Below are 26,954 nucleotides of genomic sequence, written 5' to 3'. Positions count from 1 at the left end.
ATAGATCTGACTTCGCCAGGCTGAGATCACACTTGTGTTTACGTGTGGGTTTAAGTCCATCTCATCTCTTCTCAGAGAAAAGCCCTGCAAGTAGAATTTTCTTGCAAACAAGGAAAACTTACTTACTTCCCTGAAGCATGCTCACTGTGTTTTCTGTCCTACGTCATTAAAACTCAAACCTCCACTTCCATCAAGGCCAGTGTTAAAGTAAGTGGGAAAAACTCTTGGATCAGCCCTTTATGGTTGCACCATGAGTGCGCACTTGCATCATCACAAACTTTCAGAAGAGGAACAGTAAGACAATCACACATATTTACAGTACTGATGAAAAACATCAGAGGAAAAGGGAGGGTTGGAAATTGTACTTCATGTTTCTCAAATGAGAATGACTGCAATCTTTGCCTTGAGTGATTGTGCTGCAGATATTTCAGCTCCAGTTGTGTTTTAAGGACAACACTGTAATTAAACACAAAGGATTTATTTTTTAATGTTGACAGTTTAGTTTTAAAAGGAAGTTTTGCCACTCGACAGGCCTATGGGCAGTCATTTTAATATCTCTGTCTAAATCAGTGGGGATTCTTAACTTATGTATGGAATTGCTTTTCAAATCTGATATTTTTTAAACTGCATCAAGACTTCTGAGTTAGTCCTAAAATACGTTTTAAAAGTTGTTTGTTGTTTTTCCACAAGCCACACAACTTGGCGGCATCATGGCGTCATTAATGGTACAACCCAGAGTGCTAATGCAATCAGCATCTCTACTAATCCCACAAGAAAACATAACAGTCGCTCTGCTAATTCACACAAAGAATGCAGCAAATTAAGAAATGCAAAAAGAGTAGATTAGTCTGCAACCACACAGCTGAAAGTCTCATGAACCTCTGCAGTGTTACTGCATCAGCACAGCTGCCTTTTTTAGCTTTTTCAAAATTACTCCACAGATTGATGGCAGAGCCAGACAGCAGACATTTATTATATTTTTTATATAGTTTTTTGTTGTGTTTCAGTTTTAAAATCTGTAGCAGTATTTTTTCCATTAATATTTATTTATATAACAGAACCAAAACATTAGAACTGTTACATAATGATGTGATGTGGTAATTTGCAGACCTCATGTTGGTGCAACTTCATTACAGCTTGGAAGATCAGGTGGTTGCTCGTTGATTGCAATGAATTTTTGTTGTTGTTATAAACTGATTGCAAGTAGTTGCAATGCCCAGAAGTTGAATGTGCAGCAGCCTCAACCTCTGGGTGATCACTTTTAATCAATCAGCAATTTCACAGGTTGAGGGCAATAACCTTTGTTCAGACAATCACAGTCCAGCTCGAACTGACTGCAATCAGTCTCAGATAGATTGGCAACAAATAATTGCTGTCTTAATTATAAATGCAATCATATTGACATGACTTGTTTGTGTTGTGTCTCTTTGCAACTGGGGATTTCACTCTGGTTGTATTTTGGTTATACAGTATTGTGTGAAACATACTGTATGTCTGCGAAGGTTCTCAGTCATCCAGGTCATCGTAGTCTAAGGAGCTTGGAAAGAAAAGCGTCTGGACTCTTTTAATTTTCTTGAAGACGTTTCATCCGAGAAGCTTCAGGTCTAAGAGTAAATGGTGGCAAGTCTCAGATTTTAAGCCCCATAGGATTGTCCTCCAAGGGGGTCATGTACCCCCTATTGATCCTCTACCTAATCACACGAGCCAAGGTGTGAAAACGGGTGTGGGTCACAATCAGCCAAGGTTTCAGGTGAGCCCACTGGGCCATTTCCTGAGGTCAAATGACCCAAGATGTGAGTGGGCGTTACTGTTAAGCCACTCCTCATTTCTTTATATTTTGCTGGGAAAATGGGAACTAGGAATTAGGTTTATTGCTCCCTGAAATGGTGACCAGTTTGGGCAGCATGGTTGGTAGCCCTGTTACCTCACAGAAGGTCCTGGGTGCAAATCCATCACCTGGCTGAAGCCTTTCTGTTTGGAGTTTGCATGTTCTCCACATGTCTGTGTTGGTTCTCTCTAGGTACTCCTGCTTCCTCCTCGCAGAATTATTGCTTAAGACCATTTCAAAAATGTACCAAGAAGTCTGGCTCCTTGGAAGCAAAATATAAAGAAATGAGGGGCAAGACTTTTGCACAGTACTTTATTGCTATGTGAAAGTGAAGTTTTAAAACTTGTTTAGAAAGAACAAGGAGCTGAGCCTCACTCCTGAAAAACAACCCCACATCATAATCTCCTCTCCATGAAAATGTACACTTGGCACAGTGCAGTCAGATGAGTTTCGTTCTCCTAGCAACCACCAAACCCAGACTAGTCCATCGGATTGCCAAATGGAGAAGCATGACTCTTCACTCCAGAGAACACTGTTTTACATCACTGCATCCAACACTTTGCATTGCACTTGGTGATGTATGGCTTGGATGCAGCTGCTCAGCCATGGAAAGGTATTCCATAAAGCTCTATTCTTAAACTAATCTCATGAAGTTTGGAGGGTTGTAGTGACTGGCTCTGCAGAAAGTTGGCGACCGCTGAGCACTATACACTTCAGCACCACTTTGTTATAATACCACTAGAAGTTGACTGTGAAATATTTAGCATCAAGGAAATTTCCCAGCTGAACTCCATCTTATCACGGTACCACCCTGGAATTCAATGACAGCAACCAGTTCTTTCATGAATGTTTGTAAAAGAAGTCTGCCTAGGTACTTGATTTTAAAAACCTGTGGCCATGGAAGATATTGGAACACCTGAATTTAATTATTTGGAGTGAGTCAATACTTTTGGCAATATAGTGCGTGTTACCATAAGGTGATGTCATCCAGTAAAGAAATGTGAGGACTGCGAGTTTGCTGTCCATCTGACAGCTGCTCGTTAACTCTGGATTAACCCAGCCTGTTAAGAGCCACATTACTGAGGATTAATCCTGAACCTACCAAACTTCCATACATGCACAAACTCAACATATACACACTCTGGTACAGAGCGGCCATGTTCCAATCCCACATCTGCTGCTTCGCTTAAAGTATTTCAGCTTTTTAACTTGCCTCCAGTACAGCTGTACATGGGCACGCCTGATGTTTGTGTTACATGACAGTCTTAGTGATCTTAAGGCCAGATGATCCGTACTTAATGTATGCTGACCTTCTGGCTGCCAGAAGCACTTTGAGTTTGAGGTTACAGGGGACAAAATTTTCTATGTGTGCTGCAATAAGAGAAATAATTTAAGGTTACCTTTAGCGCCTTGACTTAAATGAGATCAGTCAGCTTGCAGTGTCTTTGGATCACTTCAGTAACTTAGTCAGCAGTCCAACTGATGTTAAAAGGATTTCATAACCTATGTTTATTTAGTCTCTACTCCAAACAAGCTTCACCCTAGCTCCCTCTTTAGAAACACCAGTTCTCAGATCAGTCTTATTAAGTTTAAGAAATTTAAACTCATTTTCATAAATTCAAATCATAAAATTGATTTTTATTATTTTTTTCATTAAATATTTCTATTTTAAAAATTACATTAATCAATGTATAAACTGAAAGGTGACACTTTAAGTAATCACCAGACCCTGTGAGTCCCTGCTGCAAGACATTCCTTACTGATACATTCAAACGAACCATATTTCAATAATAAAAACCCAATCCAGCCTTCAGCTTTTCCCCTAATTTCTCAATATTCACTCAAAATACCCAAATATTTGTAAGATTATACTCTTGAACATAACATCTATTTAAAGGGTATGAAAACCTGAGATCTAAGATCTGGGAGTGATTTGTGGAAAACAACATAAATTTGGTTTAGTCAGCATTGCGTAGATATGTCTGTGTAGGTCAGGGGTGGGCAACTCCAGGCCTCGAGGGCCGGTGTCCTGCAGGTTTTAGATGTGTCCTTGAGCCAACACAGCTGATTTAAATGGCTCAACATGTCTTGAAGTTCTCCAGAGGCCTGGTAATGAACCAATCATTTCATTCAGGTGTGTTGACCCAGGGTGAGATCTAAAACCTGCAGGACACCGGCCCTCGAGGCCTGGACTTCGACACCCCTGGAAAGGCTTGAAAAAAGAAGGCGACTGGATGTCTTTAGGTTTGGAAAGATGTTACATTTCTCATTTAAAAGGCTTCAGAAGTCCAGACACCTACTTTTTTCAAGCTCTTAAGATTACCATTAAGAACCCATTTTAAATTTCAAAATAATACCCTCAGCTGCTGAAAGGCAACTTGTAGCTCCTCAGCATTTCATTCAGAGAAGAGCCAACTAAGCAGCGTATGGTGTCATCAGCATAAAGGTGCTCTTTTTATCTGTAGGCATATTATTTCCTATTTCCTATTTTATTAATGAAAAAAAATTAAATGGGGCCTAAAATTAAGCCTTGGGTCATTCTATTTAAAATCTTCAGGAAACTTGATTTAAACACATCTGTACAAAAGCCAAAGTGAGTTACTTTATCTTAAATTATCAAAATTAATTTCTTCAAACTGGCCATGAACAATCTGTAGGCAAGGGATGAGAGTTTTAGGGCTGCTTCTAATGTTTCATGTTTCAGCAGTCTGTAGTTGTGTAGCAGTTGCATTGCATTTCTATTCACCATGTATGAACACATATCTGATTTCATAAATGGTGTCCGGGGGACAGGAAATGGGAAGTCTTGACCCAGATACCTGTGACTGACGTAGCCACCGTGAGATCACGATTGGTCAGTGAAGTCTCTTAATGAAGCAAGATGTCTACAAATAGAGCCTGTAATCTCACAGACGTAAGTCTTCTTGCAGCCAGAGTAGTCGGCCACTGCTGGTCATTAGAAAGAATGCAGATTTAATGCCTTTTCCACCTTGGCTGCACTTTTCAGACCTGAAAGGTGTGTCACTCCCTTATAATGTCTTTATAAAGCCTGTACAAAGAATAAAGGTGGTATCTCGGTCATGCTGCAGGAGATCTTTGAAAGCAAAATGGAGATGCAGAGCGAGTGTGAGGGTGGAAGCATGTGCCTTGTTGTTTAATTCTAAACCTCTAAAAATGGTTATATCACACAGCCTGTGATGTTTGGATTCAGATAGGACAGTGATGGAGAAATTGTCTTGTGATGTTTATTAAAGTGTGCTGTTAGGCTAATTATTACATCATTCTATTTGTGTTTAATGCCCTCTGTATATGTATATGTGTGTATTTGTATTATACTGTTCTACATTCCTGTCCAGGAAGTGCAGATGGAAGCTGACTACAAGCTAAACATGAGGTTAATGTTTTTGTGGATTGTCCCTCACAAAAAGAACGGAACTAAAACACATAGTGAACAAGTGCCCATGGAGGTGAGAAGCTTTTAGGTTGAGCTGTTGCAAATGCAATGCCACTGGATGTTTTTGTTCAACTGGTGCAATATCTGATGAGTAGCAGTGAGATATTTGCTGTTAAATGAAAACTAGACGTTCTAGTAGAGCTGTGTTCAAGTATGATTAAAAGGAGAAACATCAGCTACATGCAGCAGCAAAATATTCTGTAACCCTAAAGCCAGAATCAGCTCATTCTTCATTATTTGCATGCCTCCTGCATTCCCAGTGGTCTTACTAAGCAGATATTATGATGAAGCACTTCCTCGATGTTTTGCTGAGCTCTGGGATTTGCAGGAAGTTTGTGGAAACGCCCCGAATCCACCCCGATGCCGAAGCCGCTGTGCAGGGCATGGTAAATATTTAATCAGCAGAGAAATTAAGTCAGTGCTGACTATAAGAAATGGGTCAGCAAGAGAAGGTGTAGTGAGCAGGGTGACAAAGCAAAACAGAAGGCTTGTTTTGGGTGGTGCTGGCCATGTGTGGAGGAAACGTCCGAGTGATGATCAATGATCCTGTCTGAGAACCTGCTGTGAGAGTACAGTGTTCAACCTCGGGGCTGAAAGCAGGTTAGACTGAAAAGTACAACTATAAGGTGTGATAATGTGATGAAATGAACACGTCTTGGAGTCTGTAGCCTGCTAGCGACCCTGTAAGGGGAAACATAATTACTGGAAACTACTTACAACTAAAAAAGTAGAAACTGACCGAATGAAACTGTTGGACTGTACATACTTTGGACATTTTAGAACATTAGTCTCTCAGAATTAAACTTTATGACACCAAAACAGCCCAAATACCTCAGAAGACCTCAAAGGTCCTGGGATATTAGTCACGCACGATCTGATATCCTCGTGTCGGTGTTGTACCCACATCATCATAATAAATGTTCCAGGTTCAACATTGCAAGTGACCAATCACATTGTTGTGATGTCATACTTTTGCGACCGGAAAAAAACGCCTTAAAAAATCTACATAAATTGCGAGAAACCGCCTCTGTCCACCGATCCAGCAATTTGAATTCTTTGCATTTCAGGATACTGTTCTTTAATAAACGTTAAGCATTATACATATTGTCCTTACAACATTGGAATTTCATAAATGAATGAATCGCTTGGCTTGCAAAAGTATGACGTCACAACAATGTGATTGGTCACTTGGAATGTTGAACCTGGAACAACATTTATTATGATGATGTGGGAACAACACCAACACAAGGATATCAGATCATCCTATTAGGTCACCAAGACATGACATATGAGATATTGGATACTAGGCTTGTTTTTACAGCCCATCTCAAGCTGGATTGCATTGAATAACGAATTAGGTTAAGGAATTTGGAGGCCAAGTCATACACCTGTTGTTACATTTCGGCAGGTTTCCTAACTGCTTCCTGTGTTTTCCTCTCTTGGACCATGTTTGGAAGCTTCGCATATATCCGTACATTTTCTTCCAAATATCTGAGGCTAAGCATACATTTGAGATTATACTGTGATTATACTGTAACTATGAACTAAACTGTTTTTATGTGTTGATTTTTAATGCCACAGAGTTGGACAGTCTAACATGGGAGTCTGTGGGGACTGACTCAGTTTATGTTCCAGCCTCTAGTGGACATTAGAGGAACTGCAATTTTGACACTTTTCACAGTGGGTTCATTTTTTCGTCATGTAGGTTGTTCCTTAGTTTTCACACACACACACACACACACACACACACACACACACACACACACACAGATATATATATATATATTTGAAAGCATTCAGGGTTCACACTTAGGATCCAAGCATGCTGTTGTTCTTCTAATAAACCTTACACCATGCCGGCTTTTAACTTATTGTGAACGCCTTACTTGTAACTCACAGATTTGCAGGTTCTCCAGAAAAATTTTGTCTGAAAAACATTTAATTTTTCTTTAAATCAAAGTTTCTGCTTTTTTGTTTAGACAATGATTTCATGAATCCTGATCTTTACTGGTGGATATTTTCTCAGCCTGTTAAATATAATGAGCCAGTTTTGGTTGAAGCCCTTCAGAGGCAGCATGGAAACCTGAACCTGCCTGGTTGCCTTTGCTGCTGCGCGCCCGCCGAGCTCCTGGCACTCGTTGTGCTTTTGTTTAGTTCAGTGTGTTTACACTCTGCTGCAACTGCTGCTGCCAGGAAAACAGAGGGTCAACTTTGGTGTGTAAGCAGCATCCAACTGCCAACACTCAGCAACCTGTGAATCCTCCGAGGCTGCTGGGAGAATCCGTCCAGACAGAGATGAAGTGTGGGCAGAGAGCAGCTTGTAAACGTGAACAGAGCCGCTGAGACAAAATGCTCTGAATAATTCAGAGACTCTGGTCCTGCTGCTGCTGCTGAGCCGACACACTGCAGACTCTCAGGCTGAACGCAGCAGTGACTTTAAATGTGTCTGAAACATTCCTTATCTTCATGTAAACCTGCTGACTGATCATGTTCTATTTACATGCTATCTTAGAATAGATGAGACTGCCAAGAGAGTAATGTTTTCCACAAACTCAGGAAAGTTGAGTGTAGGAAATTTAATTTGAGGCTACTTTTTAAGGATGTGCATGCACTTAGATTACCAGCTAAATGGCTACTGGTTGACATTTATGTAGAGTCATTTGGCCTGAGCACATGACCAAGAATTTCATTTTATGGCAACAGCGCCCTCTGGTGACTATAGTAATAATAACAGGAGTAACAGAGGAGGGAAGGGTGGATGGATGGGTCAGCATGATAACTTTACCGTTTAACACCCAAGTAAGTTATTGTGTAATTTTGGCTGCAAGATTACAAAATAATTCTCATTTTTAGGAACCATTTTTATTTTCTCTCCAGCCCACAGTGGTCTGGGAGTTATGGTACTATGAACTGGGCATGGCAAAATCTAAGAGGAGCTGATTTTTCTACCTGTGTTCAAACAGCAGTACCCAGTGAATGTTTTGTGCTACTGGGATACAAAAAAGATAAAAAAAATAAACATAACGTTTCATTTCTATTCTTACCAGAATAGTTAGAATTTTGTCTCCAGCAAAAACTGTCATGGAGTTAAAGTCATTTAAAAGGTGCTTGTCAAGAGACTGTTGTTCCCTCATTTCTTCTTTCAAACCAATGTAGCTGTTTGAGATTCACGATCACTTATTATTATGAAACAGCAGCTTGCACATAGACATGGTAGTGTTGTTTCACCAAATGAAACTAACACAAAAAATCCAAAATAAAATAATCAAAACTGAATCTCAACATTAAAACAAAGTGTGAAAGATGATTCAGTGGTCTCACGGCCTGAGGAAAGAAACTGTTCTGAAGTTTTGCGATAAAGCAGAAACTGTATTTCTTGACCAATGATGAGCAGGCTCTGGCTGCTGTGGGTTTTACCTTTTAGTGTCCTTTGGGTCCTGCAGAGATGCCTCACAGGTATCACTGGTGCTCAGCAGACGGGTGACACTTTTATTACCATCCAGTTTTAGTCCATGAACTCCCCATTCCAGTTTGCTGTTAGTTTTACAGCTCTGTAAAAGTACTCCACACTGTAAATGATCCTTAATTTTCATGTTGCTGAATTCTAATAACAAAAGCCTGCTGGCTTCATGTTGTTTTTCACAGATTGGTCGCTTCTTTGGCGAGGTAGACGGGTCCATCATGGCTTCGTTGCTCAAGATGGGAATGTTTAAAAAGTATGACTAACTCAAGACACATTTTCCACTCATGTTTCTTTTTATTGTAAAATATGTTGGTAACTATGAAGAATAGAACACGTTTTTTTCCTGTCACAATTCAAATTGAGTTTTCTTTTTTCCAGAGTGTCGTTGTTCGACTACCAGGCAATGTGCAAGACCGGCCACCATCACGCCAGCAGCGCGCGACCTCTGCTCAGCGTGAGTCTCATTACTATTTAGCTACTGATGACAACAGAGGCTTGTCTCTTATACTATTGATATTATCTGTTGTAAATTTCTTATATACCAACACATGGTTAATATCAGAAGATTAAAGAAATCTTCTGATGGTTTTTAAGATCTTATTCTACCAAAAGTTCTCATTTCTTGTTTTACCTTTTGCAGCCATTCTACGTCATCATGGCTTTGATGAGATGGTTCTTCTCCAACGCGCTGATGTAAGTGCTAAAGAGCAACATCACATTATCACAATGTCCTACGCTGACGGGATTGTGCAACCAAATGTAAATCAATGCTTAGAATCAAATAAAGGATTATTTTGAACTTTTGATCATGCAAAGCTGCTCTGGTAGAGTACAAGAATAAAAGAAGGAGCTGGAAATGGACAGATTAGGCACACGAATCTGTGGGGTCACTCAATCTGTGACAGACAAAAAAATATATATTATCGTATATTTTGTACTGTATACAGTTTCCAACTTCATTGTAGTGTTGTAAAGGTATAACATAGGATGAAATCTACATCTCTCAGTCACTATTAATGTGCTTCTGTTCTTATTATATTAGAAACGTCTTCATAATGATGTTAACAGCAAACACACTGTAAGTCCAGGGAGACTTCTGTCCGCTTCATGTCTTCAGGGTGTGGATAATGAGCCAGTGTGCGTGGTTCACATTTTTAATATGCATAAATCATTTTAACTGCAAACTGAACCTCCACCACTGAGAGATTTTTAAAGCTTAAAAATAAATCAAATAGTGGTACTTAAAGACTGCTGGACTCAAACTTTTAAATCACCGAACCAAAAGACTTTTACTGACTGAAACCTGCAGAGTTAAATTTTGCTTTGTGCCTCAGTTGTTTCACAGTTTACCTCACAGCACTTACTGCTGCTGGATGTCAGGTGCTTTTTTGTCTTTAACAAGGTGTTTTTGTGTCTCTGTCAGGTTCCTGCTGGACTTTAACCTCTGTGGTCTCTGGCACTCTGATTATTTTGTGGATGGTAAGCTCAGACTGACCTGACTGGTCAAGTTCTCTGACAGTGCACTTAATCACCATCAAATCTGGGAAGTCTTTGTATCTCGGGAAGTTAAATCTTATGAGGAGCGCTGGTTTGGGATTGCCTCTTTTTTCGAGGCAGCCTCAAGAGGTCATTAGTGGAGCTGCACGTTTTAGCAAATTGGTTTCATTTTCAGTCCCACAGGTCGATGCTTGCTCAGTACATTACAGTAGAGATCAGTCTGATTACAGTGGATCTAACACGGCACAACCCTGTGAAGGGGAACAACAACCACTCTCAATGTATCCCTACAACCAGTACTGGTAACTGGGGATCACAGCACCATGAGCTCCACCTCTGACTGCTGCCTGATCCTGAAAGTAACAGCAGACCATGGGAGCCAAAGGAAGGCAGGGCCATTTGGGTTAGGCCGGATACAGTCTGCTTGGTTAGAACAGGCCCCTTGTTTTTCTCTTCATAGGGAATCGCATCCTGACCTCCTGCTCAATCGATAGTTTGGACCTTACTGGTGCCAAACTGCCTCAGACAGCATAGCTCATGGGGTTACTTGAGCAGAAAAAATCCTTTACCCACCCCGCCACCATAACGGCAAATCATCCTCTCATGTAGGACCATGACCTGACAAAAAGAGTAATCCATGTGATGGGTGTCTGGGCTCCACCTTAGAGATGGGGTAAAGAGCTCTGTCTCCTCCCAATTAACCTGAGTCCATTCAGGTGGTTCAGCATCTGACCAGGATTTTCCTGGATGCCTCGTGGCTGATGAAGCGTGTCCAGCTAAGTGGAGGAACTATGTCTCTCAGCTGGCTCAGCAGCACCTCAGCATTTACCCCAAAGAGCTACAGGAGGTGGCTGGATACATTTTCTGTTATTTATACAGAGTTATGTGCCTAACTTTATCATTGCACCTCATATTAGTGGAGGAATATTTGTAGGTGGCAGCATGCTGTAGCTGTCTGGAAAAATATGTAGAGCAATTCAAGAGGTTTTCGTGCTCCTCTCAGGATGAACTCAGTGTCTTTGGTGATCCTTTCCATCGTTATCACATTAGTGAGCACAGGTGTCAGTGTCGTGTCTCCAGAGGCTGAAACTTTACAGAACAAAATTATGAAAGAAAAGGATTAGAAAAGTTTTGTTTTCATTTGGTCTCATTAATAAATTACTCATCTTCATCATCATCTCTCCATCACCATCCTCACCTTCATCACCTCCGTGTGCCGTCTGTGTCGTCACTGTGATCCATCTTCATCTGTTCAGCCAAAGCTGGCTATCACACATGTGAGTACAGCACATCTGTGGGCATCTTGTGCTCATCAAAAAGTGGGACTAGCCATCTCAGGTGTAGCGATGCTGTGTAACGTGTGTACGTGTGTGTGTGGTGTCCACAGCTCATAAGCAGAAGAAGTTGGACGCGCTGCAACCCTGCGACACAGCTTACCCAGGCTTCATGTACGACCCGTCTGTCAGAGAGGCCAACAGCCTCAACAAGTGTGGACGCTGCCAGAAGTATGACACACACACACACACACACTTTAAAAATCAAAACAAGCTTCATTCATAGTTTGTTAATCTGGTCTTAAATCGAGGAAGTTTCAACTTAAGCATAATTGAATGATTGGCAGTGACTGACTGCGGCCTTCTTTGCGTTTCAGGATGTTTGTGGTGCAGCAGATTCCTGACAGTAACCTGGTTCTGGTCGTGACTCAGGCCTACTGTGACTGCTCCCGTCAGTATGGAGCCATTCTGCTGGAGCCCAAAGAGATCAAATATATCCTTCACATTCTCAGCAGCAAAATGCTGCCCCCTGCTGGATGCTTACAGCCACAAATACTGCAGGGAGGGCAAGACTGCATTCAGCCTGGAAAATCACATTTGTGCTGTAATCTCCTTATTTTCCCTCAGATCAGTGATGCAGTTCACTGGCACTCCACAGCCAATGATGAGAACATTAATAGATTATCTGAGCAGTCTCACAACATCTGTTTGCTCTTAGCTGAGGCTTTGAAACTTCAGATTTACGTCATGCTTTGTTTCTACAAAATTTCGTCCCCATTATATATTTATTTCACAGCGAGCTTCCAGTTTTCCTTAATATCTGTGAACATAACGCCACAGTGAAGTGCAACAGGATGAAATCCCAGAAGGTGCGGCGGCGCCCTCAGTCATGCCACGCCTACCACCCAAAGGTCAGTGCTGAGCCCCACTGCTGACTGTGAACGCAAAAGAACTGCAAGACTATTTAACAAACACAAACGTGGTGATTTTAAAGGCAAATAAAGAATCTCACACAGAAAACTAGCAACAACACATAAGCTGTGTGTGTCTGTGTGTGAAATAAAGGGGAAGCAGGTCTCAGGGTCAATCGGGTACTGATGCACCTCTGTCCTGCAGCACATCCAACAAATCCTTGAGTCAGCTGAAAAGCAGAACATCACCTCTTTTGTTAAGAGTGATTTTTTTAAGGGATTCAAATTCTTCACTTTAAACGTTCCACTAATCATTTAACAGTCGTTGTTGCAGCTTGTGTATAATCTCTAACATCAGTCCCGTCACACTTGATGGCTGTTTAAAGCAGATGTATTGGGCACAAATCCAGCTCCTTATTTTTATTCTTGGACTCCCCTAGAAGAGGTTTGCATGATGGGTCATAGCTTGTAATAATCTACTGCTTACACTGGACTGTGGTGCATCATTTATCAGGATGTCAGGATGATCTCCAAAGGAACACTCAGACTGTGGGTTAAATATCTCAGACTCTGCATCAGTTGGTTCAGAACTAAAGAAGCCAAACCAAAAATATGTTGCCTTATTTTCTAGCACTCAAGTCTGAAGTAAGCTGTTTTTAGCTCCTCCTCCCTTTAACCCAGCTGTCGTTTGATTGGCTGCCCCATGTAAATAGAAAGTTTGAGTACATCTAAGAAAAGCAAAAAAAGAGAGAAAAAGAGAAAAACTGTGATACTGTAGGTCTACTCGCTTTAAGTATGCACAGGTTAGCATATGATGTATGCTAAAATGAGTCCAGAGTATGGACAGAAAAATCAACTTCACTGACCGTTCATACATCAAGTCATCTGCTGTTCATTCTGTAAAGCTAACTAAAGATTGTGTGGTGAAACAGGTGAACGCTGATGTACTCAGAGAAACTGCTATGAAAGGACTGAGCATCACATTTGTTTCGTCCTACAGGAGAACGCTAAGGACTGCGGCGGGGCGGCAGCCATCTCCCTGTCGCTCTCTCTCTTCTCTGCCTCTCTGCTCATCTCATTGGTCGCTGAGTTCTAAACCAAAATGAACCCACTAATCAAGATGAACATGACAGTGAGGCGGAGACTTAAACATCCAGCAGGTAGCCAAAGGATTTTTTTTTTTTTTTTTTTTTTAAACTTGAATAAGAGACAAACTTGGACGGAGAAACTGTCTCAGCTGCTGATCGGCCTCACTTTGCAGCACAAATAAAGGGCTACACAAGGTTTTCTTTAAAACCTGTAATAGACTAAACGGACTCTGGATCAGCTTTGCAGTGGCTCTGCAGCTGGAGGAGAAATGATAAGGGGGGGACCCCCTCCTGGACAGTGCAGCCTGTGCGTGGAGACGCGTTGCCATTACACCCGAACAAGAATGTAGCACCTTTGTAGCTTTTTGATACAGAACTGATGTGTAAACGTAGAGTTTTACAGCCTCGATTTACCAAAACTCTCAAATTCGGACAAAAAAAAAAAAAAAAAAAAAAAAAAAGCAGAACTTTAAACACTCAAAGACTTTCTCAGCAGCTTTAAGGGTCAAAGGTTAACAGAAGATGCCGCACGCCATATGCAAGGAAACGCTGTGACTCACTGAGGAGCGCGGCGCCAGCCTGTTAAAGATGAAGATGGAGAGAAAGTGACGTCTCGCTGATTTTGTTGGCTGAGACAGAAGCGGTGTCGCGGCTTTAGGTGGATATGAAGCTACAGCATTCAGGGATTAGTTTTTATAGATAAAGATGTACTGGGACTGTTTGGAATGTCAACACAATAAAAAAAAAAAACATTTTTCACTTTACACAGCAGCATGTTTGTGGTTTTTTCACATTTACAAAGAAAACTAAAGCGCCTTGAGGCGACTGTTGTTGTGATTTGGCTCTATAAATAAAATTGTATTCTCAGAGTCACCGTCATTGTATATTTTCTGTCATTAACTGGAAATTCCAACCTTGATCTTCTTCCCAAAACTGGTGTGACACTGATTTGCTGATTAAAACAACACTGGTGAAATGCAGACCTTATTTTCTTACAGAGCTCATGGGCTCTTACCTCTGCACCGCTGATCAGCTGCTATGTGAAGCAGGTGTAAATGCACAACAGCGCTGCAAGAGATCATGTTACGCTCATGTTAGCTTCTCTTCATTGGTTCCCTGTTAAATTCTGAATTTCACATCCTTCTCCTCAAATACAAAGTCCTGACTGATCAGACTCACATCTTAAAGACCTCAGAGCGCCTCATTATCAGGACAGAGCGCGTCGCTCTCACGCTGCAGGCTTACATTACACTACACTCTTCGAGTTTTTAAAAGTAGGATGGGAGGCAGAGCCTTCAGCTGTCCCACTTTTAAGATCAGGCTCGTCTGTGACAGAGTAGTTAGGGCTGGATCAGGTGACCCTGAATCATCCCTTAGCTACGCACCTCCACTGGCTCCCAGTGAAAGCCCGTATGTCCTATAAAATCCTCCTCACATGCCAATCCCTTCGTGCTCTTGCTCCCCAGGACTCATCAGACATTCTTCTCCCCACGCTGGACTCTACCTTCCTCAGTACAAATGCTCACTCTCCATCAAGCACTCCAGACAGCGGTCCTTTGGGAGCAGGGCTTTCACTCTGAAACATGCGCCCCTCTGAGATCTGTGATCCTCCATCTCAAAAAGCAGCTGAAATGTCACATGCTCACTGAAGCCTTTTTTCTGTGTCTAAAGAAACCTCGGGTACTTTGAAGGGTGCTCTATAAATCCAAGTTATGATTCTTGTTACTACTCTACAACATTATTATTGGTTATTATTGCAATAGGCTCAGTAGTTCTTATCTACTCCCCATGTGTTTGTTTGTTTATTTTTATATATATATATATATATATATATATATATATATATATATATATATATATATATATATATATATATGGCTGCCTTTCCGTATGCCCGACACCAGCGGGTTCTTCCTCGCTGGAGCTGTACGAGTTCCCCCTCTAACATTGTAGGGGCTCCATCTTCCAATATAAAGCTTATTAATAACCTGAAAATCCATCTTAAAAATGAAAAATCAGTTTACACAAATCAGGACATGAAGTATCTATCTCCTGTGCTGGGAGACTTCCAGGAGGCGCTCGTCTCATTTGGATGCTAACAGGCTTCAACGTATTCGTTAGCGAGATAAGCTTAATTAGTTTCAGTCCCTTCAGGGATGCTGCCGATGAAAATTTAAAACATAAAATAAGACGAGCCTTTAACTCTGAGGGGAACGGCTCGCGTTGGGGCTGAAATGCGATGCCTGCAGCCATCACTGACGGTCTGTGTTTCAGTATTTTAGGGGGATTTTTACTTTAAATCAGCATAACTTACACGAAATGTTCCATTTTTTTTTTCTGTTAACATCACACAAAAATCAATATGATCAAAACGTTTGTACAAAAAGAAATCCGAAGTGACGGATGCTGCTGAGGTGTTTCGGTCCGACGACTCTTCGTGTCAGTATGAAGAGTAACTGCTGTCCACAAAAAGAAAAGTTTAAAAACGATCCAGTGTTTTTAGTCTGGACACAGAAAATAATCCTCATTATCAGCAAGGCATCGGTCAGGAAGGGGTCTCCCCTTTAGAAGAATAAATAAAGGAAGAGTCAGTCTGTATGCACTGTTTAAATGCGCATCGTGTACATTCTAGACTCCTGTTTGAGTCTTAAAGGCATTCTGGAGCAAATTCCTGCCCAGATGTTGGAAAGAAGGAACCTCTGGACAAATTCTACAAGCAGAGGCTGACCAGAGACTGGTGGATCTGAGGAGGAGGTATCTGGGCAGGGATAGCTCAGTAGGTAGAGTGGCGGCCCCATGATCGGAAGGTCGGGGGTTCGATTCCCCTGAACAGCTACCCTGAGGTACCCCTGAGCAAGGTACCGTCCCTACACACTGCTCCCCGGGCGCCCAATGGCTGCCCACTGCTTCACTGAGTGAATGGGTTAAATGCAGAGAGGGATTTTCCCCACGGGGACCAATAAAGTACACTACTGAGGTGCTCCCAACATTGCCCGTTTGCCCACTTCCTTACTTTATTTTAGCATCTAATTAAAATCAAATCCGCGTGGACGTGATGCCAGAGCAGAATATCAATACAGTTATATATTAAAATACAATTTTTAACAAGTAGTAGGAAATTATAACCACCAACCTTCATTTTTCTTCATATTAGTTATACAGGTCACCAACTATTTACATTTTAAAGACAGAGCACTAACGAGCAGTGCAGCTGTCTCAGATTGTGCGGTATGGATCCTCTGCAGGACGGACAAGTAAAGTTAAAGTTGACTGAATAAAAAGCACAATTTTATTGAAATCTGTGAAATCACCTGGTGAAATCTTGTATTTTTATGTTTAAGTTCATGAACATGTTAATTTCACCTTATCTTAACCGTGTTAAACTAGAGAAAGTTTCTTGAAGGTAGAACAAATTGGGGTGAATGGCCACGTGCTCCTCCTAAACCCAGTACCTCCCCCAGACCTCCCAGACTCTGTCAGACCTTTTTTTTATTTTGCAGCTGGTACGTGTTGGGTGTTTTTTGGACTCTAGATGGCCTGCCGTTTGTCCTGAGTTGAATTTTTGTCTTCCGCCTCCCCTCCTCTCTCCTGGTTCCAGTCTCGGAGGCCCTGCGGCAGGCTCGTGTCCTCCTCGAAGCTCCCGGTCCCCTCCACAAACTCCTCATACGTTGACTTCTCCTCAAACGGCCGAGGGCCCAGCAGCTCCAGCATGTCAGCCTTGTTCAACACCTCCCTTTCTAGCAGGCGCTTCCCCACCTGAGGATCACAGCAGAGGTGGAGCTTAACTGGTTTGTTTCAGACAGAGGATGAACTGAAGCCCCACATCTGGGCTTCAGTTCATCCTTACTTGAACTATGAATCATGGAAAGAATACTCTGCGTTTATCTGAGGTTGTGTTTTTGCGTATTAGACAGTCTCACCAGCTCCAACAGGTCCTTCTTGTCCTGGATGAGCTGCAGGGTGCGCTCGTACGCTCGATTTATCAGCTCTCTGACCTCCTCGTCAATGATCTCTGCTGTCGCCTCACTGTACGGCTTCTCCATGACTACCTCGCCCCGTCGGGGGAGGTCAAACGACACCTGTCCCACCTTCTCGCTCATCCCAAACTGCACCACCTGCAAATCAGGGTGCAGAGCGATGCGTTACGGCACAAACAGCACTCTTCTGCTGGTGGGAATCAAACAGGGAGTGTGTTTTTAGTCACATGTGCGTACCTGAGCGTAGGCAGACTGCGTGACCTTCTTCAGGTCGTCCTGAGCTCCGGTGGTGATCCGTCCAAAGAAAACCTGCTCAGCCACACGCCCTCCCAGCATCATGCACATCCTGTCGAACAGCTGCTCTTTGGTGTACAGGTACTGTTCCCTAGGCAGGTACTGAGCGTAACCCAGACCCTTCCCCCGCGGGATGATCGACACCTGGATACAAACCATGTGTGGTTAACCCACAGCTTCCATCTACACCTGTAACTAGTGGAGATTTACAGAGCAGCTGGAGTCATAACAGAAACGACACAGCCCAAGCACGCACAGAGCTCCTACCTTGAGCAGAGGGTCAGCGTGCTGCAGGAACCACCCGACGATGGCGTGACCGGCCTCGTGATAGGCGACGGTCTTCTTTTCTGTGGGCTGCAGGACTTGAGTCTTCTTCTCCAGACCTGAAAGCAAACAACCCGGGAGTCAGACTGTAAGGACGTCAGATACAAACTGTCCCGTTTACCACACAAAGACCATTACAAGAAACAACCGTACACAGCCGTCACGTACTAGGTGATGTCACACTCACCTCCAATGACCCGGTCGATGGCTTGTTCAAAGTGTTTGCTGTTGACGGATGGGTTCAGGTGTCTGGCTGCGATCAGAGCTGCTTCGTTGCAGACACTAGCGATGTCAGCTCCTGATTCATTCAAACGGGAAAAAACAGTCATCAAATATAATGATTCAAAATAAAAGAACATTTTTGCGATAGTGCCGTTACATTGTTGTTATTCGATCCAACTGTTACAAACCAGTGAATCCCGGTGTGGAAGCTGCCATCTTCCTTGAAAGACCGTCTTTGTCCAGATTGGGATCCAGTTTGATTGGTCGCAGGTGGACTTTAAAGATGGACGCCCTGCCTTTGATGTCCGGCGGACCTGACAGAAGACAGGAGAGAATTCTTCCTCTGCATTCCAACTAAAACTTATTCTGCGGAGCTTCAACATGAGCATGATTTTACAGGGCACCGCATGCGTCCTCCAGCAGGCTGATCACATTGGAAAACCCAGATATCCCTCGTAGGTACATTTCGCTGCCATGTTTACACTTAATCAGGTTTCTAAATGGCATGTTCGGAGAATGCCAAGAGCAAATCAACACCTCACACCAACTGGCAGCACTGTGGTTAGTGGGAGAATGATTTGGGCACTTTCCAATACTTTAAGATGTGGAGACTGCAGTAAGGCAGTAAAGACTCTGCTTACCTATGTAGATCTGTCTGTCGAAGCGTCCTGGCCTCAGCAGAGCAGGATCCAGGATGTCCGGTCTGTTAGTTCCAGCCAGGACCACCACATTCGTGGCGGTGTTAAAACCTGTAGAAAAAGATGAAGACACTTAAATCTAATGGGGGGCTGGGGGGGATAGTATGTTCCACTTCAAAAATGCAGCTTGCCTACCATCCATCTCCACCAGCAGCTGGTTCAGGGTGTTCTCCTGCTCACTCTGACCCCCAAAGTTCCCCCCTCCTCTCTTCCTCCCCACTGCGTCGATCTCATCAATGAAGAGGATGCAGGGGGCATTCTTCCTCGCCATGGCAAACATGTCCCTCACCTTCATGAGGAGAGAGAACAGTCAAACATTCAGTGTCTGAACAGAGTCATCTCAGATGCTCCAGGATCTGCTCCGGGTTCATTCACTTACTCGGGCCGGACCGACGCCCACAAACATCTCGAGGAACTCGGAGCCGTTGACGGTGATGAAGGGGACGTTGGCCTCTCCAGCTGTAGCTTTGGCCAGAAGAGTCTTTCCCGTACCAGGAGGTCCGGACAGCACGGCTCCCTGAGATAAAAACGGCATCAGTTAAGAGTGATTGAGAGAAGTTCACATCCAAGACAAACTGCCCCTCAAAAAAACGGCACTAATTTATAAATGCCTCGTCTTTAGCCTGTATCTTTACGAATAATGACTGATTTCATTTCAGGTTTCGTTTTTGGATTTTTCTTTTCGGATCCTACAACAGGATTAAAACTGTTAAGAGTCCAGAATTTCCAACACACAGCAGGGAAAACAGCTCAGTGTTTTTACACTAATAATGTGCTCAAATAAAAGTACTTTATCTTCAGAATGGAACAAAACTCTGAAAAATGGACTACAGTAAAAGCTTTATTAATAAAATGTGCAGCAGGGACTCATCAATGTGAAATAAACTCTTCATAAGCATTTCTACACATATCTGAGCAAAGCAATGCAGACAAACAAGATTGTAAGCAAAGTCATAAATAAAACAGATGATCAAATGCAGTCAAAGTTATTGGTATCGCAGAAACTAGGGGTGGGAGATCTATTGAATACACTTGATGTATCGAGAGGTTAAAACGACTTTATTGTAACCATCAAATAAAGGCTGCCATGGAAATATTAAGTTGTCTAGACCTAATTCATGCATGTTTATATACTACCAGATATAAACAAGGAAAATATGGCGATAGTGGGAGTTTCACAGGGAGGATGTCAAACAAAATATTTTCCAAAACATGCTGTAAATCTCGTGATGCAAAAGGCAGCAGTACCACAAAAATTCCACCAGATGAAAAGTCCGTGTCTGCAAAGCTCGGATTTTTACCTTGGGGATCTTAGCTCCGAGGTCCTGGTACTGCTGCGGGTTCTTCAGGAAGTTCACAAACTCCATTATCTCCAGCTTGGCCTCCTCACAACCAGCCACATCCTTGAACTTCACTTCGATGTTGTCCTTCATCATCTTGGCTGTTGACTCGCTCATGCTAAATGGATTCCTACCACCTCCAGCGCCTCCTCCCATTGGTCCCCGCCGCAGCGTGAAGAGCAGGAAGCCAATCAGCAGCACGGTCGGGAGCATGCTCAACAGGAAAGAGCTGAAGGAAGAAAAAGCAGCATTAGGAAAGCTACTTTTTCACAAATGTTATTATAGAAACTGAGGTTGTTAGGCCCTTTTTAATAAAGATTTTACCCCTGATTAAAGTCTCTGGCTGACATAATGCATGCTGCGTTTGTGTGTCCAAACCCACCCATCACTCTCAGAGCTGTAGATGACAGCAGGTCGGTGCGTTGACTCCATTCCGAGTTCCAGAACTGCCGTCTCGAGGTTTCTCTCAAATGTGTCGACGCTGCCGATGTTGAACCAGACGTAACTCTGAGGGACAAAAAACATCATGCATCATTCAACTAGAGAAAGGTAGCCTGAACTGTGCGACTTACCTGTTCCTAGGCCATTTGGGTTTTTAATCTATGCAAAATAAAAATAGTCTTTGTGCAACTTTGACATTTTTAATGAGTTAAAAACCTCAGGGAATGTCTGACAGAGTAATTAATACTGAGTTGTACTGTATGTAGCAGCACCTCACTGTGACACTTTTTATACATCTGAAGATTCCACTTTAAGCCCAAATCATCAGCCTTTCCACTGTGCTGTCAGTTAGTATGAGGCTTTTGTGCGAATATGCTCTGTTCAGTTTTCTCCAAATGTGCCAAACATCTCCACTTTGGTCTACACTGGACGGTCGGATGATGGGGCGAATTTGATGGTTGTTTTCACATGACTACTAGTGGTCAATGGTTACTCTGGTTACATTTGTTTTACTTTTTAAACTTCACTAGCTGCCCAAACTCTTTCAGGCTTTCTCTAAACGTACATAACACCCAGATTGTGCCTTTAAAAAAAAAAAAATCCTTAAACAAGAAACTTTTAGTTTTTTTAATGTAAACATGTAAAGAAATTTAACTGAATTTGGCTAATTAAACAAATTAACTGACCACAAGCAATACTTTGAAGAGCCACTAGGGGTTGTGACAGCTGGATAAAAATCTATTTCAAAATCAGTTTGAGCATTGGTTTGCTTTGCCTTACCGCATCAGTGTCGGCTCCCGGCACCAGAATGACTCTGACGTACTGCTTGTTGACGACCTCCAGTCGATCCACCTGGAAAGAGCATGAAACTGTTAACCTGCAGAAACATCAGTACAGGGCTCCAGAGTGCGACCAATTTGGTCACAAATGTGACCACATTTTTCAATGGCGTGACTAAAAAAAATAAAAAAAGAAAAAAAAAAAATCCTAGGTCGCACTGGTGCAACCAAAAAAAGAACTCTGAAAGTCTCAGTGTGGTCAACAACAGACACACATTATGCCCATATCGTGGTCTAAACCAATCAGAGATAGTCAGGGGCGGGACCTGTCTGATTGGCCATGGTCCAGATATTACTGTGGTCCTTCGTGTGTACGTTTGAAAGTACAGGCAGATGGAGGGAGGTGAGTAGCTTGAATAAAGCGATATCGATTCATTAAATCCTGAATCGACTTTTAAATATAAATGTATTTTGCCAGAAACTCAGGTTAAAGCTCACAAAAGTATTTCAACAACTACCAAACAGTAAATGAAAGCAGGTAACAGATTCCACACAAAGACGTAAACACAGCAGACCCGACGCATCAGAATCAGCTTTCTTTTTCTCGGCTTTCTCACCCGACGGCACGTAGACGGACATGCCGTCGTGGCTGAAAGCCGACAGCTCACTGATTCTGATGCGTCGGGTCCGCGCTTTGTGTTTACGTCTTCTTTGCGCTCGATTCTGAGCTGCAGGTTTTGTCTCTCTCCAACCAAAATTCACTGAACCAGCAGCAAAAGAAGATCAAAACTACACTTCACATTTGATAAATGTCATCATTAATTCACTCTTACTTTGCTGTTTTGCTCCCACCACGATAAAGAGAAGGAAAAAAAAACAAAAAAACAACACAATTCATGCACACTTATTACCCACCAGTCTACCGTTGTTTACAGCGCTGTCGGCCGCAGTCTTTCTTGCTTTTTTTTTTTTACTCAAATGACCTCGGACAAAAAAGCCTAATTTCTGCTGTTCAACACTAAAATTATGCAAAAATTGCAGAATATTTTTAAGGTCATCTGCTATAAAAAGCCAGGCCAGGAAAATCTCCTTCTTGTTTTTCTGTGTTTTATTCTCAGTTACTTTGTCACAAAGGCATCTGCTGTGATGCTTACACCTCCAAGTCTCACAACTGTCAGTACTGATAAATGATCAGAATTATAATATTTCTGATATTAAGCCACCTTTTCATTTCATCACACAGACAGAGGATTGGAGGCAATGTTTGAGTTTGAGCGCCGAGACACCTTACAAAGATGCACTCTGATAATAGGGGTTCACCAAATTCAACTTGACTCTTAACTTAAACTCTGCTTTGGATTGAACGGTCCAGTGTTTACTGAAATGTAATTACAGCATTCTGTGTGTTTTGCTATTTTTGCAATCTGTGGGCACTGTGTGAACACTTGGTTAAAGGGACGGGAGTAAAAACAGCTTCCTTCATGTTGGTGGCTGGTTAGAGCCACTCTGTGACTTTGACTGGTACCATGTCATCTGTCAGCAACCACTACAATCAGGACTAAATATCCCTGCAGTCTGGGAGCAAACATCCTCACCTTGCCTCTGCCCAGGTAGCGGTGGACAAAGTCCTTCCAGCTGATCTCTCTGCCGGTGTCTCTGAAGTAGAAATACAGCAGAGCCGAGCTCAGTCCGGCCACCGTGATCGCCACGTAACGGAAATCCTTCTCATCCCAGGGGAAGTCGCCCTGCAGACCAACACAGGCACAGGAGGAAAGTTACCTGCAGGTTATTATTTGTTAATGCGATGACACGCTAATGAAAGAGGAAAGGATGACGCTGATTTGAGGAAAAATTGGTCAGCTGCAAGAAATAAGAGATGAGTAAGAACAGCGTTGGGCTGCTCGCCCGTTACGTAAAATAAATATATTGAAAACTGAGGCTGTATTCATAATTCTGTTACACTTATTTTGTAAAATAAAAACTGAATGGTTCTTTCAATGTTTACGACATACCTTCTGCATTCGCCTCCACCAGTCCTTTCCTCCTCCTCCTCCTCCTCTCTTCCCTCCTCCTCCTCCGGTTGGTCCTTTTTTTCCATCTGAAATTCAGAAATGTCATTTTAGCTACAGTTCCTTTTCTAGTTTCTCAGTTTTTATCCATGAAATATCAGGATATTCTTTTGTAAACTGGATTACTTATTTCAGTTTGACATGCATTTGATCTGAAGTTACAGCCCCATCCCGGATCCTGCTCACTGGCTCAAGTTGAGGAAGCTACTCGGGTAAATTTTTAGGGTTTTTTCATAATAAAATAAAAAATAAAAATAAAAATTCTGATGGCCACCAAACACATTTTGGCCTTGCAAAGGAAAATGACCAGCAGGGGGTGCTGGAGTTGATTCCAGCTGTCATAAGGCAAGAGGCAGGGTACACCTGTACAGGTCATCAACCTGTCACAGGGCTGACACAGGTTTGCGTGAGTCTCGAGAAGCGGATTCCTCATATTGAACATCAGCATTTGAAATGTCTAATTTAAAATGCGTTATACCACAGGTGTATTTAGCCATTTAGTTTTGTTTTTCACATTCTTGGTAATAAAAAAAAAAAAAAAAAATGTGAATAACTATTCACAATAATATCAAATGAAACAAACTTTGTGAGTTTTTTTAAATAGTTATTGATGTTTGAGAAAAACAGAAAAGCAGATCCCACCTTTGGGCTCTGTGGCGTAGAGTCGTCGCTGAGCTAACTGGAATCTGCGACAGGACAGGAAGTTAGCTGGAGTCAGAGTTATGTTCTGAAAAAGACCACACAGTCACCGCTGGTACACTGGACACCATCTACAAGCAACAACCTGCTGAAGAATGGCTTTTAGCAACTATAAACCTCTAATCAGTGGAGGTCACATTCATTCAGTGGGTCCATCCTTGACTCATTAGGGAATGAGTCAAGGACATATACTATATATTTGTATTATATATATTATAGCTAACTAATACATTCCTGGTTCTTGGGGAGAAAATGTAACAGTAACTCAAATAACCACTTTTTACAACCAACATTCAGTATGCAGAAGGGCATCTCTGAACACACAACATGTTGAAGCGGCAGCAACAGAAGACCACCAGGTGCCACTCCTGTCGTCTAACAATAGGGCTGTAATTCGGGATTTACGGGGTGGCTTAAGTGGTAGAGCAGATCATCTTCTGATTGGAAGGTTGGTGGTTCGATCCTTGGCTTCAGTCTGCTTGCCAAATACCCTTGGGAAAGATACTAACTCCAAGTTGCCCTCAGATTCGTTCATCAGAGTGTGAATGTGTGTGAATGTTTATTAGTTTGCACTTGAGTTTAGAAGTGCTTGTGTGAATGAGACATGTTGTATATATAGTTGCTTTGAGTACTCCAGGAGAGTAGAAATAAGTATATAAGAATCAGACCATTTAATTCACACAGGCTCACCAAAACTGGATAACAGAAGACTACAAAAATGTTGGCTGGCCCGATGACCCACGGTTTCTGCTGTGACATTCAGAGTGTAGGGCCAGAATCTAATTCAAACAACATGAAAGCTTGGATCTATCCTCACTTGTATCAATGACTCAGGCTGCTGGTGGAGTAACAGAGTGGAGAATATGTTGTTGGCAGACTTTGGGTACCAACTGACTACAACTTAACAACTTTACCTGAGTATTGCTGCTGACCATATCATCGCTTTATGACCACCGTGTACTCATCTTCTCACGGCTGTTTCCAAGCAGGAAAATGCACCACGTCACGAAACTCAAACCATCTCATGCTAATTTCTTAAGCTCACCCGGGAGGTCTAACCCAGTAGCAGCAAGATGTACCGAATGAAGTGCCCGTGAGCGAATAAAATGTTAAACTCATGAGGTTTTTCTTTTCTATTCTTTACGCTCTCCTGCATAGTAAGGCAATTGAGCTGAAGTTGGCCAATTAGAAGACATTGAGCTCATATGATGTTTAGCTGCTGAAATGGATTTTCTCAGGGACTAACAAAAAAGGTACAAGTATAAAATAAATATGACTTCACGATGAACGCTTGAACTAATTTGCTTTTAAGCAAAAAAAGAAAAAAAAAAGACTTTAAACAATTGTTTCAACTAAACTTGGCAGGCAGTCGTCCTCGCTAGTAGCTACTGGTGCCTCGAGTTTATTTAGTTAATTAAATTTCCAAAACACACAGAAAGGAAACTTGCGTTGACTAAGTTTCTGGTGGATTTTTATATTTCTGTAAAAAAATGATAATTTTAAAAACTCTTTCGCAGACACCTTCCGTCACTTACCGGGCCGGTGGAGTTTCTGTATCCGGCTCTGAAGAGCTGTCCTACGGTCACAGCTGACAGCCTGGCCCGGGCTCCTCCAGCACGGCAGAAAGGCAGAGCGGCCGCCGAGAGAAGCCTCAGTAGCCGAGACATCCCCGCTGTGCCGCGTACCCAGATTTTCAGGCCACAAAACACAACTTTTTTATTTAGTTGGTCTTACTTCTGTCCCTGGGATCCTTCATGTAACGCCTGCAAGTGTTATTAAGTAACAGCGTGAGATGTCAACCGGAGGATGATGTAAAGGCCCTTGAGGCTTCCCATAAAATGCCTGTCAGAAATTGTTACTGAAGGAAATATATTTAGCAATAATGAAACAGTCATATTCCTCATTTTCAAATGTACTACAGCAATATTACTATTTTGAATTTATTCAACAAAATCACATTTATTTGTGTTAAATATAAATTTATTACAATCAGGCATCATACAGGTCCTCATAGCACAGCATGTCACTTATTGGCTTAGAGAGAAAGCCTGGCTCGAGTGCTGTTACCAAAACATGCAATGACTTCGCTTCTTTCCTCATGACATTATTTAATACAGTCCCGATCAAAGGTTTAGGACCACATGCCTTTAAAAAGCCAAAATGTGGATTCATTGTCATTTTGTGTCAGGTAGTCACACTGTCATGAGTCATGACTGATGGCAAAGGAGAAAGAAAAGTTCCCTTTTTGAATGTGGTCGGCTTGTTGAACTGCATAAGCGGGGTCTTTTGCAGCGCGCTATAGCTGCTGAGGTGGGACGCAGTAAGACAGTCATTTGCAATTTCTTAAATGATCCTGAGGGTTATGGAACAAAAAAAATCAAGTGGAAGACCCAAAATTTCACCAGCACTGAGCCGGAGGATCCAATTGGCTGTCCATGAAGACAGTGGAAGATCCTCGATCCAAATTAAGGCCGTTACTGATGCTGACTGCATCCCCATAACCACCAGACGGCATCTGAGACTGAAGGGCTTCAAAAACAAAAATGTCTTCAAAGGTGTCGTCTCCTTGAACGCCACGTTTGGTGCTCTCTTGCAT

General features: G+C 42.3%; 2 protein-coding genes across 2 annotated transcripts in view; one reads left to right on the top strand and one right to left on the bottom strand.

Moving 5' to 3' along the window:
* The window catches only part of LOC146629659 (voltage-dependent calcium channel subunit alpha-2/delta-4-like), an 87,125-nt gene extending 73,181 nt beyond the window's left edge, over window positions 1-13,944 (top strand). The window contains exons 32-40 of the mRNA XM_085360168.1: window positions 8,928-8,998; window positions 9,124-9,199; window positions 9,386-9,438; window positions 10,169-10,224; window positions 11,499-11,519; window positions 11,630-11,747; window positions 11,894-12,014; window positions 12,350-12,427; window positions 13,428-13,944. Coding sequence (XP_085216294.1) covers window positions 8,928-8,998; window positions 9,124-9,199; window positions 9,386-9,438; window positions 10,169-10,224; window positions 11,499-11,519; window positions 11,630-11,747; window positions 11,894-12,014; window positions 12,350-12,427; window positions 13,428-13,523 — 690 coding nt within the window. The 3' untranslated portion in view covers window positions 13,524-13,944. The remainder of the gene's footprint in view (window positions 1-8,927; window positions 8,999-9,123; window positions 9,200-9,385; window positions 9,439-10,168; window positions 10,225-11,498; window positions 11,520-11,629; window positions 11,748-11,893; window positions 12,015-12,349; window positions 12,428-13,427) is intronic.
* A 1,860-nt stretch (window positions 13,945-15,804) lies between these two features.
* LOC146629658 (mitochondrial inner membrane m-AAA protease component AFG3L1-like) lies at window positions 15,805-26,113 on the bottom strand. Its single transcript, XM_085358789.1, has 16 exons — window positions 25,894-26,113; window positions 24,302-24,386; window positions 23,603-23,688; window positions 23,186-23,335; window positions 21,592-21,663; window positions 20,753-20,877; window positions 20,332-20,599; window positions 19,410-19,547; window positions 19,166-19,319; window positions 18,974-19,081; window positions 18,521-18,646; window positions 18,298-18,408; window positions 18,054-18,169; window positions 17,730-17,930; window positions 17,436-17,630; window positions 15,805-17,271 (listed from the first exon to the last, which is right to left on the bottom strand). The coding sequence occupies exons 1-16, from the start codon at window positions 26,023-26,025 to the stop codon at window positions 17,044-17,046; spliced, it is 2,295 nt and encodes a 764-aa protein (XP_085214915.1). The 5' UTR covers window positions 26,026-26,113; the 3' UTR covers window positions 15,805-17,043.
* Window positions 26,114-26,954: the final 841 nt, after the last annotated feature.

Source organism: Diplotaxodon limnothrissa, linkage group LG7, assembly GCF_057381915.1.
Source record: "Diplotaxodon limnothrissa isolate DT_005_m linkage group LG7, D_limnothrissa_male_GT1.1, whole genome shotgun sequence".
Lineage (NCBI taxonomy): Eukaryota > Metazoa > Chordata > Actinopteri > Cichliformes > Cichlidae > Diplotaxodon > Diplotaxodon limnothrissa.
The sequence above is the reverse complement of the archived record's forward strand: the minus strand, read 5'-3'. Positions and strand labels throughout refer to the sequence as shown.